Genomic DNA, 15,834 nt, shown 5'->3' on the forward strand with positions numbered 1-15,834 from the left:
TGGTCATAAGTGTACATACGGTTTACAGTACAACATTGAATACGACTGATCTGTACGATTATAGATACAATTGGACAGAAACCTTACCTGCTTGGGCCTAACATCAGCCTGGGCTTTGGCCTCTGCCATTGCCTGTGAGGAGAAAATACACAAAACCTTATTAAAATATACTGCCTTACTGGGGTGGCAGGTAGCCTAGTGGTTAGAGCATTGGGCCAGTAATGGAAAGGTTGCTAGATCAAATCCCCAAGCTGGCAAGGTAAAAATCTGTCATTCTGCCCCTGAACAAGGCAGTGTTCCTAGGCCATCATTGTAAGTAAGAATTTGTTTTTAAGTGACTTGCTAGTAAGGTAAAATAAAAAAATATATTAACGTTTCCCAAACTTGGTTTTTGCATATTTTCGACACAGAATGTTATCAGATCTTCAACCAAACCTCATAGTAGATAAAGGGAACCTGAGTGTACAAATAACAAACCAAAAAATTGTACTTCTTTTAATTAACAAAGTTATTCCACACCCAATTCCCCTGTGTGAAAAAGTATTTGCCCCCTTACACAATAACTGGTTGTGCCAACTTTAGCTGCAATGACTGCACCAAACCATCCCACTACCACCACCATGCTTGACCGTTGGTATGAGGTTCTTACTGTGCAATGCAGTGTTTGGTTTTCACCAGGCATAATGGGACCCATGTCATCCAAAAAGTTATACTTTCGACTCATCTGTCCATAGAACATTCTTCCAAGTCTTGATGATCCTCTAGGTGCTTTTTGGCAAACTGGAGCTAACCTTTTGGATGACATGGGTCCCATTATGCCTGGTGAAAACCAAACACTGCATTGCACAGTAAGAACCTCATACCAACGGTCAAGCATGATGGTGGTAGTGTGATGGTTTGGGGATGCTTTGCTGCCTCAGGACCTAGACGACTTTATCAGAGAATTCTACAGGAGAATGTCAGGCCATCCGTCTGTGAGCTGAAGCTGAAGAGCAGCTAGGTCATGCAGCAAGACAATGATCCAAAACACACAATCAAGTCTACATGAAAATGGTTAAAAAGAAACACATTTGAAGTTTTGGAATGGCCTAGTCAAAATCCAGACCTAATCCCAATTGAGATATTGTGGCAGAACTTGAAACAAGCAGTTCAGGCTTGATAATCCACAAATGTCACTGAGTTACAGCAGTTCTGCATGGAAGAGGGGCCAAAATTCCTCCACAGTGATGTGAGAGACTGATCAACAACTACACAAAGTGTTTGGTTAGAGTCATTGGAGCTAAAGGTGGCACAACCAGTTATTGAGTGTATGGGGACAATAACATTTTCACACAGGGGCATTGGGTGTTGCACAACTTAGTTTATGAAATAAATGACTTTAGTATGTAATTGTTGTGTAATTTGTTCACTCAGGTTCCCTTTATCTAATATCAGGTTTTGGTTGAAGATCTGATAACATTCAGTATCAAAAATATGCAAAAGTAGAGAAAAATAATTTTTCACAGCACTGTATATACTGTTAATTATTTAGTCCTAATCCAATATAAAAAGAAAAGACGAAAGTGGGCAGAATTGTACAGTATTACTTATGTGTTATTGTGGAAAGTTCACGTATGTAGAAGAGCGTAAAATAACGTAAGGGCCGTTTAGTACCATTTTATTTGGTGTATTGCATTTACCACGTATTAGCGTTAGCATTTACGCTATCATTAGTATCTTCAGGAATACCCCTTTTATTTCCTACTACAACCCTGTATATGTTACCTTACGGTCTTTCTCTGTGGGCCGGTACTCAGCTGGAAGGCTGACATCTCTCTCCCCCATCTTGATAAGCTTCTCCTCCATGATCTTCTTCTCCTAGAATAAGCAGAGAGCAGACTCAGGTAAAATAACAGATAGCATTAGCTCATATAGGCTAAAGGTTTCGCTGCAGTGAGGTAAGGCTTATTTGTATTTTTTTATACCAAGGAATAGCCTTCAACAGTTGTGTTGCACAAGAGTGAATTTCCAGTCGGTCACACTTTAAACTAAATACATCTTGTGTAGGCTTAATGAAGCCTTCATGTCACCCTTTATAAGTACCTTGACGATGTCCTTGATTGAGACGGGAACGGGCTCTGGGATAGGGGTCATGTTCATTAAGGTGTCTGACAAGGCATCCAGAGCATCTACCGTCCCTGTAGACAGCTACATACATGCGCGTACACACACACACACACACACACACACACACACACACGGTTACATGTCACTGCTGACAATGGGTATCTGACTGAGCCACTAAATGTGAATTAGGCATTGGACAACAGTAATCTCACATTAAGTGTGTGTGTGTGTCAGTACCTGGCGGTTAGCAGCAGATTTGACTGCAGGGGCAACAGCTGGGGCTACAAATTCCCCTGCCAGGGCGTCCAAGGCAAAGTCATCTGTGGTCTACAGACACAAAGGAGGAGAGGAGAGATGGAGGGAAAATGTATATGTTAAGTGAGTTGTTCTGCTACCGATGAAAAACTAAGAGACACTTAAAGCAACCAGACATAAAAACACGTATTGGCTGGTCATAGATTTATACAGAGCAGACCAATCACTGGATGGTTTGATAAGTGAGTGACCAATGGTAGAGGGTGTTGTTCACCTGTGTTGGAGGAGCTGGGGGGCAGAGGACAGGAGCCTGGACAGTTGGAGCCACAGAGGAAGACATGAAGTCACCTGACAGGATGTCCAGAGCCTCACCAGAGTCCATGGAGGGCTGGAGAGAGAGAAAGAGAGAAAAGAGAAGAGGGGAGGAGCAGACAGGAGAGGATAGGGAGGAGGAGAAGTGAAGAGGAAGAAGAGATGTAGTTAGGATTATCAAATTCCCTTACACCAATAACTCCTGGTTCTCTTTAGTTATGTTTCGTCTCATAGTGAAAAGTAATGTATTTTTTGATCTCCCAATGACTTGTGCTTTGCGTATATGAGGCACACCTCTTTCTTGGGAGGAGGAAGGTCTTTGCCTTTGTCCTCTGTGAACCTGTACTCTGGTGGGAGAGTGTCATCCCTCTCACCCACAAACACAGCTTCCATCTCTGTCAGCTTGCCCTCCTACACATCACACGCAACAACAAAAAAAGACACACACGTGTATACACACACCCACAAGCAGAGCTGAAATGAATTCTATCCTTAAAAAAAGGTCACTGGGACTGCTACACTATGTACTACACTGTAAGCTAGTCATTGTAAGAATTGAATAGAATAACTTTATTGTTCAGTGCATGTATACCGTGACAATGTCCTCAGGTCTGATCTTGGGAGGTTCGGGCGCTGGTTCTGGAGCAGCCAGAGTGTCTCCCAGAGCATTGAGAGCATCCAGGGACATACCCTGGAGAGACACACACACACGGATCAGCTGTGTGCAGGGACTTTATTCTTCAGTTGATTCTCTTACTGCGCCTTAGATTTCTCCTGTGTCTACATGTAGCGTAGTTACCTCATCAGTGGTGGTTTTAGTATGTGCTGCGGGTTTAGTAGCGGCTCCGGGTTTAGTAGCGGCTCCGGGTTTAGTAGCGGCTCCGGGTTTAGTAGCGGCTCCGGGTACAACAGGGGCCATGCTGGGGGCTTCAAGGTCAAATGTACAAACGGCCATCTATAGACGGGAAGCAAGGGCAAAACACATATACATATGATATGACAGTACACAAGGTATACTGTACATATGCATGCACACACACACATCATGACCCGACAGTCGGCAATACACAAGGTACACACATACCTACACAAGCTCTTGTACATACACACACGAACACAAACTATATAATTTGAATACAATAAACACACACACACACAACACCTCAGTGAGTTTACCTGTGGGGGGTTGTCGAAGTGAGGCACCATGGGGGCCTGGACAGCGGAGGCCTTAGTAGGGGCCACAAAGTCTCCAGCCAAGGCATCCAGGGCTGCTAAATCATCTATTTTGGCCTGGGAGAGATAGACTCACATACTTACAGCTTATAATGCCTTCCTAAGGCTGTCATAAGATTGACAAAATGGCTGTTATAACATGCTATGAGCATTGATGACAACCCACTTTCTGCTATATCGGTTGATTCTTACTGACATGCCATATTATGATAGCCCTAAAGTAATGGCATTGGAGTGACTTTCACTTAGAAGATTACCAATAGACCCATAGAAAATGAAAGTATTGGAGGGGTAAATCAATTCCTAACAGAGTTGACCAATTAGTGGATGGTTTGATAAGTTAACGACCAATGATAGAGGGTGTTGTGCACCTGTTTGGGAGGAGCTGGGGGGCAGAGGACAGGAGCCTGGACAGCTGGAGCCACAGAGGAAGACATGAAGTCACCAGACAGGATGTCCAGAGCCTCGCCAGAGTCCATGGAAGGCTGGAGAATGAGAGAGAGAGAGAAAACAGAGTACAGAGGGGAGAGGTATGAGTACTGTGTCTCAAATCTCAGTATACTATAACATCAGATCCTTTTGGAGGTCGCCACTGGTATTTACTATAGGTGTGATGAAAGTGGGACATGAGGCTTTTGATGGCTTCAGAGGGCTCACCTCTTTCTTGGGAGGAGGCAGGTCTTTGACTTTGTCCTTTGAGAACCTGTACTCTGGTGGGATAGTGTCGTCCCTCTCACCCACAAACACACCCGCCTCTGATGTCAGTTCCCCCTCCTGCAGAACAGAAATGTGCACCAAAATGTTTTACACACGCGCATACGCACACACAAAATGTAGCACAGGCGGAATACAAGTCAGTGTACCGTGACAATGTCCTCAGGTCTGATCTTGGGAGGTTCGGGCGCTGGTTCTGGAGCAGCCAGAGTGTCTCCCAGAGCATCGAGAGCATCCAGGGACATACCCTGGAGAGACACACAGACAGAGGGACAGAGAGGGACATGAAGAAAGAAACATAGACAGAGAAAGGGGGACAAGGGGTTAGATTAAATGATCAACAAGCACACGGGATGATACATAGTACAACAGTAACAGTATTTCATTGGTTAGATAGAAACTGTGACAAACCTCATCCGTCTTAGGCTTGGTGTCCATTGGGGAGTCAGCCAACTGAAACGCAACAAACGTCAATAGATAACAGCTTCATGACCCGACAGAAGTATTACACGGAATACATATTTTGCATGGACATATTTTTTGTTGCCGCCACAGTACAGTACCCAACCCGCCACAAAGCATGACAGGCTGAGCTGCAATGATGGACAACCCAATATAACATTGGAAATAAGCGTTTGTCAGTGTTTATGTGGTGCTCATTATGTTGTTACCTTTTCCACCTTAGCTTTCTTGTCTGCGGGGGGAGCAGCAGACTTGCTCACAACGGGAGACTTAAATTCAGCTTTCTGGAATGGAGGAGAGAGATTATTTGATTCCGTTGGCTGAGCTGCAATGATGGACATCCCCAATATAACAGTGGACATAAGCGTTTGTCAGTGTTTATGTAGTGCTCATGACATTATTACGCATGGCTTATTAATGTGTGATCATGACGTAGGACCTGCTTTCTTTGGGGTTATTTACCTTTTCCACCTTAGCTTTCTTGTCCGCGGGGGGAGCAGCAGACTTGGTCACAACGGGAGACTGAAACTCAGCTTTCTGGAATGGAGGAGAGAGATTATTTGATTCCATTGAATACTGTTGCTTGGGTTCTAGTTGAGAGGAAGAGGGGAAACCCTTTGGTAAAAGCTCACTTGAACCCTTCACTATAAAGCTGTCTTCACAGCAGCTTATCTTTACATGACATAACAGTTGTCATAAGCTATTACAGCCGACATTGGTGTACGTCAAAATTACATGACATTGTCATGTTGTTTGCAACAGTATGCAGGGCAGGCTATTCATCAGAACCATGACATTGTAACCAGTAGATGGCTAGCGAGTTAGCAGTCCAACAAGCTAGCCAAAATGTTGCCAGGTGTCATTATGACCATGTTATGTCAACTGACGTTCCCTGACATTGCTTTTCATAACAGTTAACCATGTCACGCTAATTTCTTTTAGAATACAGTTTTACAATGGAGGAGTAAGGTGAAATATCAGCACTCTTCATTTACCTTGACAGGAGCGGGTGGAGGGGGAGCGAAGTTGGAGAAGCCAGCAGACAAGGCATCAATGGCAGCCAAGTCCTCCACTTTCTGTTAATAGATAATTGTATCACTATCATATAATTAAAACATGAAGAGTCGGGACCGCTGTCTCACCCGAAAGACTATGGGACTAATCACGATCCTGTTACCCAATGTATGTTTCAGGGAACATGACCCATAAGTGATTATAACCTGGAAATAGTGAAGTCTCACCTTCTCCTGTTTCTGAGGGATGGGAGCAGTAGAGGTCGTGAACCCAAAGGAGAGGGAGTCTAGAGCATCTTCTGTGCTCATGGGTTTCTGATACAAACAAACAAACAAACAAACAAACAAACAAAGCATAGTTATACACAAAGGGTTACAGTAAAAGTTGTCTTCATAATAAGCCACTAGATGGCACTATTTACTAACTCCAACCATTGAAAGAGGGCAGAATAACGTAGACCAGACCACACTTGGCAGACCAGAAGGAAAAGTACTGACACACCCATTACATTCCCTAAGATCTTACTCGCAACCAAGCACTTGGCAAAAGACTCTGAGCAGAATCCCTTTACTTAGCATCAGTTGTATTATTTTTTAAAAACAGCACGTAACCAATGGCCAGTTTTAGACAACTCACTTTTGACAACATACTTGATTGGTAAAAGAGTTTGCCTCATATCCAAAGAAGTTCTTAGAAGCAGAGGTACACAACAGAGAGAACTACAGTGCAAAACAAGGTGTGGCCCAAAGTTGGGACAGATCGTGAATAAGTGCGTGTATGGGTCGTTCCACGAAATGGGTTTCTTTTGCGGCACTTTAAATATTTAAAGTAGAAATTGTGCACCAATATTGAATTTTAAAAGCCTGTTATATTAAATGAAGTGCCCTTTAATATAGACCACATGAATGAAATAAATCTGAAGAAATCAAAGTAGCAAAATTCTGCATTTTGACATGTCCCTACGTCAACCCTGTGTATTTTAACCCACTAAACCACAAAACTTCGCTAAGTTTCACCATCAGCCCTAGTTCATTTGTTACTTTGACAAAGTCATTTCTGAGGATTATTATTTATGTCATGCGATTGATTAGTGATTAATTTACATCTGTCCCTCATTTTAAGGTCAACCCTGTTATGTGTACTGAACTTGATTTAATATGGTGAAACTATACCTTTTAATATTTTTTCCCCAAAAGAAACATTGAACATCTAATAGTGAAATCATAGAGTTAAAGCAGGTGAGCTGGTTCTACTGTTTTTGGCCATTTTTCTGGTGTTTTGTAACACGTCAAAACTTAGACAGGCATATTTTTATTTAACGATTTCAATGTTTTTGTAAAGCTTGCATTTAATTGCCACTCCCTATTGCACACAACAAACTTCCATTTATGGCTGATTTAAGATGAAATCGGCAACCCTTCAACCCTGTTACTTTATTTGGCACTTAATTGAATAATAGGGCAACATTTTAATTTCCGCCTAAATGGACATATCCAAACGTAATTCTTTTTATTTATAAAAAATAAATTAAAAAAAAGGGGCAATATGGCTTGAAATTACTGAAATGCTTTCTAAATATAGTTACAATCAAATTATAAACTACTTTCAAATGTCTTAGAACTGTAAAATAAATATCATACATAATGACAGTACAATATTGGCACTATTTAATTTAACTGCCGACAGAGAACGTTCTATTAAACGTCCACTGAGCGTCACCATTCAAATGTGTGCAGACTCGTTACAACTTCAGCTTTAAGCACAATTTCGTCCGTCTTGTGACCAAAATAAAGTGGTATTGTTTCAATTCTATGAAATTATTTAGTATTTTTTCCATGTCGAGAGCTTTAAATCCGGCTGAGAATATCACAGTGAGATGAAACCACAACGGCTGGATGCGCTAGACCGTCACCGTTCATATGCTGTCTCCCAGGCTGGGCTGGGTCGCTCAGAGGAAGAGCAAATTTATCTGGATAGTCCAGAAAATGTGACACGTCACTTCCTATACAAATGTGGGGTCTGTGTATGGGTGAATAGGCGTGGAGTAATGAGTGATCGTGTGTGCGCAAAAGGGTTTGGCAGAACGAGAACCGGCTGGTTGAGATGGCTCTACTGTTGTTTGCAAAGCCAACACCGCTCAGCGCAATGCAACATTCCACACTGTAGAGGTATCCAACACTGTCAGAAGAGACTGGGGCATCAGGCCTATGGTTTATTTTGTTCATGAAGGTGTGTGTGTGTGTGTGTGTATGTGAGAAAGATTGAGAGAGAGAAGCAGAGAGAAAGAGGAGAGGGGGGAGTCAATATCTCCGTGTTTTCGCTACAGCATACAGTGCATCGCTTGGCAGTAAATACAATGACTTACCGGGACATCCTTTGGCTTGACATCTGCAACTGGGGCCTACGAAAATGAAGAAAAAGAATCATGAAAAATTATTTTATATAATAAAAGTTCATTAATTACATAGTTGAGTATGCCTAGATTTAAATAAAATCTGATCATGTTCTGAAAAGAATGACAAAAGGTTATTCAAGGGCGGTAACTACACAGGATTTTCCCACCAGGTCCAGAAACAAACCCTAGCTCTGACCCTCTAGGGCACATCACGTAGATCTGAAAGAATTGCATTGATATGGTAGTAGCTCCATCTTGGTCTCTGATCAGCTTGGTGGACATTTGGCCCTATTGCTTACACCTATCAAGTCCTCTCAGAACTACACAAGTGTCCAGGGATAGGCTAGGGGCTAGGAGACCTGATGACCAAGAGTTCCAGTCAAATGTGTAATGTCAAAGAGAGTATTGTAGTGCAAAGCTAAAGACACACAAACGTAAAGCTCTCTAACAGCAACATAAGTGATGATGATCATGACGACGAGGAGGAGGAGCAGGAGGAAGGAGACTGGAGGAGAAGGGGGATTAAGAGTTAGGGACTGACCATGTCCTCAAATCGGTATCCTGGGGGAAGTGGGCAGTCGTTCCCCCCACATATCACTCCCTCCTGATGGGTCAAGCCATGCTGTGTGACACATGCAATAACACACATTGTTACATTTGGTGACTGGGTGGACACACACATACATCTATCCAACTCGCACCGTGCGCGCACACACACACACACACACAATGTGAGGGTGCTGTACCTCTATAACCTCTGGCCCGGTGTATACGGGGGCTGCAGGGGCGAGAGGCTCTGACGAGGGCAAGAAACTAGCCAGGGCATCAAAGGGGTCTGCAGCAAGCTCCTACACATGATACGACAACTCAAACACAAGCAATGCAACTCCATGCCATTCATTGTTTTGTGCAATATAAAACCCACATGGAGAGAAAAGATAGATCAATGATTTACCTCTTTGGCTGTCTTGGCTGCTGGGGGACCTACTTCCACCTGTACCTGCAACCCGGAGCAGGAGAGGTTAGTGAATACAACACTGGGTTACTATCTGTGACACTGCTCAGCTCCCGTGCCCAACTGAGCTTCTGGGTGACTGTGGACTCAATTCAACCAAACCCACAAAGGTAGTACTCACGCAGGAGCAAAAGCACTCTTTTTCCTGTCGTCAAATAAAATATAGAATGGTACAGTAAACATTCCTCACCGCTTCCACTGCTTTAATTCATGGCTATATTGTGTGAAAACAAGAGAAAGAATGACAAGGACACAGGAAGTGATCAATGATAACCCCCTAACACCAGGGATAGCCCCACCCCCATGAGTCTTCTACTATAGCGTAGTTAATATAGAACAGTAATCCGGAGTCTACCTTGGTCTCTGGACCCTTCTGAGAGGGGCCTCCAGCCGCGGCACCGCCTGCAGAAACAGCCTGAGGCAACTTAGCGGGATCCTTTTTAGCCATGTCAGCTTTGCTTGATGTGGTGGGCACACTCTATAAAAGGCATATGGTTCACGCCATTAGACGAGGTGCAGAGCTCAGAGAGCTGCGCATAGCCTTAGAGTTAAAGTTTAGTAGAGCGATAGGACGATAGTTAACAGCTTATCTCCCCCGTAGGTAATGACAAAGGAAAGGCACCACGATAAGATAAGTGCCTAATCAGGATGTAATTTGCCGTCACTGTTAAGAAAAGTATTAGGACGGTAGTAAGCACCCCCGTAAGGCTTCAAAGAGGGTACAGCGAAAACAGAAATACAACAACAGGTCCCCATCAACCTAAACCAGGTAAACAAAGCCAGAAGCAATACAAGATGTGGTGCGACGCAACCAGAGGAAAAAGTTAAAAAGGTGGAAATACCATTGTGCCTTCTCTGTGGTGATGTGTCAGACACTGTTTGTCTTGACGTGTTGAGCGTAACACAAGTGTGGGCATGCTGGTAAGACTCAGTCACATTAGAGCAGAAGTGTCCGTTCAATTCCCAGTCAGACACCTCCGGGCCAGAAGTAAGGAAGTCCAAAAGCAGAGATATGTTTTGAAGGATATCGCCGTAGAGAAAAACGGAGGATGGATAATATATAAAAGGCGTGGAAGAATATGTTAAAGAGAATGACTTAAACCTCAAGGTCACGGGGAGAGATGATGACAAAGAAGACGTGGAATAGTGACCCAGGAAGAGAGTGTTGAAAGGGGGAGTGAGTTTAAAGAGCCAGGCCGGGCAAAGAATAAAAGATCGAGAAGAAAGATCGCCCCCACACTCATCGACAGTCTGCCATCTACCTTGGCTGTCTGTTTTGGAGACTCTTGGAGCTTCGGTACTTCAGCTCTCCACGGTGTCGCCGACACTCCGACAATATTTACTCCCCCAGGGGCAGGAGGTGTAGCTTTGGCAGGGTGCATGGGTGCAGTCTATATTTAAGAGGAATGAGTTAAAACTCAATGGCTACAACACAAACAGAGCAGATTCAATGTATTGGCACACTTTAAATTCAAATATGTCAAGGTGAATGGGGGCCCAGTGAGTGTGAGGTTTAGGGCTTATTAAAATCTAAAGTAGGGTAAAGTTGGCCCTAGACACTAAACTACGGTCAGTTTTGTATCCCTTCCCAAATTGGTTAAGTTAGGCATTTAGAGAGGGTAAGCTGATCCTAGATCTGTGCCTACAGGCAACATCTACTCGGAATCTGAAACTCAGCAGTCATTCAGGCCATTAAGAGGTCCTACAAGGGCCAGAGGATGAAACCATTACTATATTTAGGGGAGGGGTGTTTGGCGTTACCTTTGGGGTGTCTTTAGGACTGCTTCTGGTCCCAGGTGTTGGTATGTCAATAATAGTAGCACCTGCTCCAGCAGCGTTTGGAGAGACAAGTGTCGTCTACAAACCAAGAAACAGGCGTAGAACACATTATGGAAACGTGGTTCAGAAAACCAGCCAACAACATGTTATGCACATCACCAATGGACAGTGAAGGGTCCTAATCCCGTACTCCAGCATGTAAAAAAAGCACAGTCAATCAATAAGCTCATTGCGGTCATTGTGAATAGTGATGTAAGCAGATCGGAACACACCCTAGGCCAAGCTGTGAAGGAGGCAATGGTGGAGAGCCCAAGCAGATGTAAAGAGCGAGATTCCATTTAACAGAGTGTATACTACGCCCATGGGAACGCATTTGGGAAGAGAGTTAAGGATGTCAGAATAAGCCATGATTGTCCCACAAGAATCTCCATAGACCCAGCTACCAGTCTACCTCTGGCATCATCACTTTGGCCGCTCCTCTCTGCGTTGTCCCGGCTGTAGTAGGACTTCCTCCCGCTGCGACACCACTTCCTGTGGCTCCACCCATTGTCACGGACTCCGCCCTTGGCTTCGTAGCCATGGTCGAAGCGGCAGATGCACTCTGTAATGCAACAAGGATTCTGATTGGCTCGGTAACATTTGATTACTTTCAACTTGCCTTATCCAATTGCTTATCTATATAAAATTCTGTGCCTAGTGATGCTTTCCCCTCAAAAAACTACCAACAAATGACTGACAAGTAAAAATGAACAGATGCATATAGTGCTATAGATAACCGTGTGTGTATGCATAAATCTCTACATAGGTATATAGTGCATGCATGTGTATGATACTTGTGAAACACTTGTGAAACATGAGTAGCTTTCCTACGTAGTAAACTCGGTCACATCTTCACAAGCCAAAGGAATTTTCACTCTTCCTGGGTTTCACGCGGAGTCAGATACCAGAACAGGTGACATTTTATGTTGTGTTGTCATGGAGTTGGGGGACACGTGAATACGTCACCTCAGGTTAGCATCTCTGCCCTTTGCTGTCACCATTTGCAAAAAAAACTACTTTCAGTTCCCCCACTGCCCGCCCAACCCCACAACAAGAAAAACCGACATTCAACCAAAGGAAGTTTGTCCAATCTGTAGTTCCCTATAAATATTGGGCTGGAGACCAGTTAAAGAAGGTGCTGTGCAATGCGTGCTGACTATAGGTGTTCTCTGTAGTTAATCTCTCTTTTCTGGAGAGAAAGCAACTAAAAGAATGCTACTGTTTAGCATAGAGCTTTTGCACTGACATTAGTAGGGAAGACACTGACGGTTGTGCAAGTGTTGCGGATGGCCAAGTACATCGCTACTACCCTCCTGACAACTAGAAATACTGTCCCCCCAGGATCCAGAAATGCATTGGATTTTCTTCTTCATAACAACCTAATTTAACAGCCCATTTCCTGAATGGGTGACAACATAACAACACTGGTGTGTAATTACGTCTGGAGGTCATCACCTTTACAGAGTCAAGAATTTAAAAACTTGTTGCAAGTGCTGCGTGTTTCCCTCAATAAAGCCAAGCACAAAATAAACACAAAATACCAAGCCTATTAGAAATGTATAGAATAATTCAGGATATGTTTAAAACATTCTAGTTGGAAGCAATTGCAAAATCAAAATGAGCTGAATAACATAAGCCTATATTTAATTCTTAAGCCATTGTTCCACTCCCTGAACATTTGGGTGTGACCAACTCTTTGCCTGAATGGGAGGAAGAGGGGAGTTTTGTTTTTCTATGTGATCTTGCTTTCCCTGTCCTTTATGGTTTTATGGTAATAACACAGACTGGGACACACTGAGCAGCCGCTACTCTGTCGAAACAGGAAAGACATTAACAATACCAAGCATCGCCCAAAGAAGGGGCCAAAAAGGTCAAATACACTGGAAGCCAGATCAGAAACTGGGACCTATCCCAAAGAAAAGAAAGTGAAGGCTGGGCAGAGGAAGAGGAGGAAGAGGTATGTGTGAGAGAGGGAGAAAGAGAGAGGGGCAGGGTGAGAGAGAATGAGAAAAGATGGGTTAAGGAGGAGTGTGTAGTAATGGTACCTCAAATTGGGCTGGATTCACGGCAACCTGGGCCACTGAAGTGGACGAATATTGTTTGGGCTGCGGCTGGGGAGAGAGAGAGAAAGAGGGAGAGAGTTAAAAAAACATAAAATGAACGGAGAAGTTTGTCACTTATAGTAGGACACAGACTTAATCCTTGTCAGAATCACTGACGCAATAAGGCATAATCTTAACTTGAAATGAACCACAGCAAAACAAAACATTCCATGCTGCTCAAATGTCTGTACAATTTCCTCACCATTTCCTCACACACACAAGACTGTAATTACCAATTGGATGTCATGAAATTCGGGAGAAAAAGGGTACCCCAAAAAATATATAATAATAATAAAACAATATAATTTACAAGCTAACAAACAGGGTTGTCAAACTATTTTATAATTTACTGGGAAAATTATAAAATGAAATGTATTTTTTTCATACATGTTGTACCTTAGACCCTACTATACATAATCTGAGTTTGTGTCGTGCCCGCCATTGGTTGAGACACAACATGCTCTTGAATATAAGGTAGGTGTCATTTCAAATCATAGAAATATAAAAGTGATAGAATGGACCTATCCCTTCAGACCACAGCAATTTAGCTGGTCACCACTGAAATTTAAAAAAGGTGCAATACGCAGAAATTGCTCTGCCATTTCCTGTTTGCTATAATTCTAATAGTTTGTCTAATTTCAGTTTATGTGACAAAACAAGCAATCATTGTGTAGAATCCTTGTACCATCTAAACCACTGTAAAATATTTTTTCCATAGCCCAAAATATTGTATTTTCAGCTTTACAAAAGCGAAAGTAAAATACAAAATTGTTTAACTTAAGCATGGAAGCATAGAAATAGCATACATAGGACAGATCTACTGCGTCTTACACTTGCTTTCTATGAGAAAGAAATGTGAGCTATAGATCTGTCAATGTGAATTTGGTCAGGTTGCCCAAAAAGTTAAATATTGGAGCTTTAAACTAAATTTGAAATGGCGGCCATCTTTGTGGTAGTATTTAAAAGTCAACATTTCAATTCAATTTACATTTCAACAGTCTACCAGTGGTGTGAAGGGATAGGTCCATTCAAGAGCATGTTGTGTCTCAACCGATGCGGTCGTCACTAGTTACCACAGCCACAAAGTGTCATAGTTATGTCTAAACCTCGCTCGTCCACCCACCTTCGAATGTGAACTTAAATGGTCATGTTTATTCTATATTTCTATAGGTTTCCTATGGAGGATTGACAGTATAATTTAAAACAGTTATTCCCATTCAAGTCAACATTCTCTGATGTGTGGACCTCTAACCATGTTTGTGGTAGCATTTGAATGTCTACATTTCAATTGTATTCCCATTTTAGTACATTTATCAGCCAAAACATGACACCCATGCTATATTCAAGAGCATATTGTGTTTCAACCGATGGTGAGCACAACACAAAAACATCAGATGATGTAAACTAGGGTCTAAGCTATAACATATACAAATATGAAAATAATCGGAGTTTATACATTTTTTGATAAATTATGTTTAAGGGAGAAAAAAATGACAATAGAAAATAAAAATGTATTACAAGAAATGATAAAATAGTTTAACAATACTGTTTGTAAGCTTTTCACTTTTCCAGTGATGAAGACATGTATGTCTCATGGTATGATGGGGTATGCAACTTTGATGTGGTGCTGTCAACTCTGAACACCTTTATCTCTTGAATGTTTTGGTATTCAGGTCCAAAAAGTCACTTTCTGAACCCTTCTAAAATGGGCAAATATGTATGGAAAGTGTTGGTCAAATCAAAAGGGTTGCTGTCAAAAAGTGATTGAATTGAAATGGATTTAACCTTGTGTTATTATAATGCCTAACTTGTAGTTCTTAATGATATCAATTTTCAGTTATATATTCAAGAAGACCACAGGAGTCGACGATACACTTTCTGGAAATGTATCTATACTTGGTCAGAAACAATATTACAGGAAATCGGAATCTCTTGTGCCCTAGCTCATGTTCACACATCAAAGAGGACCCGTCAATTACCAACCTTAGGTGTGTATCCCAGAGGTTCTACATCCCCTGTTATACACTCTACAACTGAGACATGGGAAGCAGCTGATCTCTAGAGAGAAGGGTAAATGATATGACATGATTGACACCCCACATGTCAGTGGACTGATAGTATCATATAATAAATTCAAAACAGTTTGTCCAAGGACCTCTATACATCTTTTCTCATGATATTACATAACCAAGCAGATCCCATATCCCTACTGTTTGGTGTACGTGGAATGTACACATTGTGACTGAAGCGGTGAGGGTAACTAACTAACATTGCAGGTTTGAGGAATGCAGAAACCAGGTGGAGTTTGTTTAACCTGTCTAGGCCAGGGGGCAGTATTTTCACGGCCGGATGAAAAACGTACCCAATTTAAACAGATTACTACTCTGGCCCAGAAACTAGAATATGCA

The 15,834-nt window shown here is 42.4% G+C and overlaps 1 protein-coding gene across 37 annotated transcripts in view; it reads right to left on the reverse strand.

Moving 5' to 3' along the window:
- Positions 1 to 15,834, reverse strand: part of ical (Calpastatin) — a 63,582-nt gene that overhangs the window by 3,716 nt on the left and 44,032 nt on the right. For 13 of the 37 annotated variants that reach the window (XM_014131739.2, XM_014131747.2, XM_014131740.2 and 10 more), the window contains 26 exons: positions 13,370 to 13,435; positions 11,737 to 11,886; positions 11,268 to 11,363; positions 10,769 to 10,897; positions 9,862 to 9,984; positions 9,447 to 9,491; positions 9,238 to 9,339; positions 9,033 to 9,113; positions 8,462 to 8,497; positions 6,324 to 6,410; positions 6,078 to 6,158; positions 5,545 to 5,619; positions 5,292 to 5,366; positions 5,032 to 5,073; positions 4,770 to 4,868; positions 4,564 to 4,680; positions 4,278 to 4,391; positions 3,850 to 3,963; positions 3,473 to 3,628; positions 3,266 to 3,364; positions 2,968 to 3,084; positions 2,636 to 2,749; positions 2,344 to 2,433; positions 2,083 to 2,187; positions 1,765 to 1,857; positions 88 to 132 (listed from right to left, as the gene is read on the reverse strand). In XM_014131739.2, coding sequence (XP_013987214.1) covers positions 88 to 132; positions 1,765 to 1,857; positions 2,083 to 2,187; positions 2,344 to 2,433; positions 2,636 to 2,749; positions 2,968 to 3,084; positions 3,266 to 3,364; positions 3,473 to 3,628; positions 3,850 to 3,963; positions 4,278 to 4,391; positions 4,564 to 4,680; positions 4,770 to 4,868; positions 5,032 to 5,073; positions 5,292 to 5,366; positions 5,545 to 5,619; positions 6,078 to 6,158; positions 6,324 to 6,410; positions 8,462 to 8,497; positions 9,033 to 9,113; positions 9,238 to 9,339; positions 9,447 to 9,491; positions 9,862 to 9,984; positions 10,769 to 10,897; positions 11,268 to 11,363; positions 11,737 to 11,886; positions 13,370 to 13,435 — 2,451 coding nt within the window. The remainder of the gene's footprint in view (positions 1 to 87; positions 133 to 1,764; positions 1,858 to 2,082; positions 2,188 to 2,343; positions 2,434 to 2,635; positions 2,750 to 2,967; positions 3,085 to 3,265; positions 3,365 to 3,472; positions 3,629 to 3,849; positions 3,964 to 4,277; positions 4,392 to 4,563; positions 4,681 to 4,769; positions 4,869 to 5,031; positions 5,074 to 5,291; positions 5,367 to 5,544; positions 5,620 to 6,077; positions 6,159 to 6,323; positions 6,411 to 8,461; positions 8,498 to 9,032; positions 9,114 to 9,237; positions 9,340 to 9,446; positions 9,492 to 9,861; positions 9,985 to 10,768; positions 10,898 to 11,267; positions 11,364 to 11,736; positions 11,887 to 13,369; positions 13,436 to 15,834) is intronic. The other 24 variants (XM_014131761.2, XM_014131763.2, XM_045690458.1 and 21 more) reach the window with 17 other exon arrangements.

This window comes from Salmo salar, chromosome ssa12 (genome assembly GCF_905237065.1).
Source record: "Salmo salar chromosome ssa12, Ssal_v3.1, whole genome shotgun sequence".
Taxonomy (NCBI): Eukaryota; Metazoa; Chordata; class Actinopteri; order Salmoniformes; family Salmonidae; genus Salmo; species Salmo salar.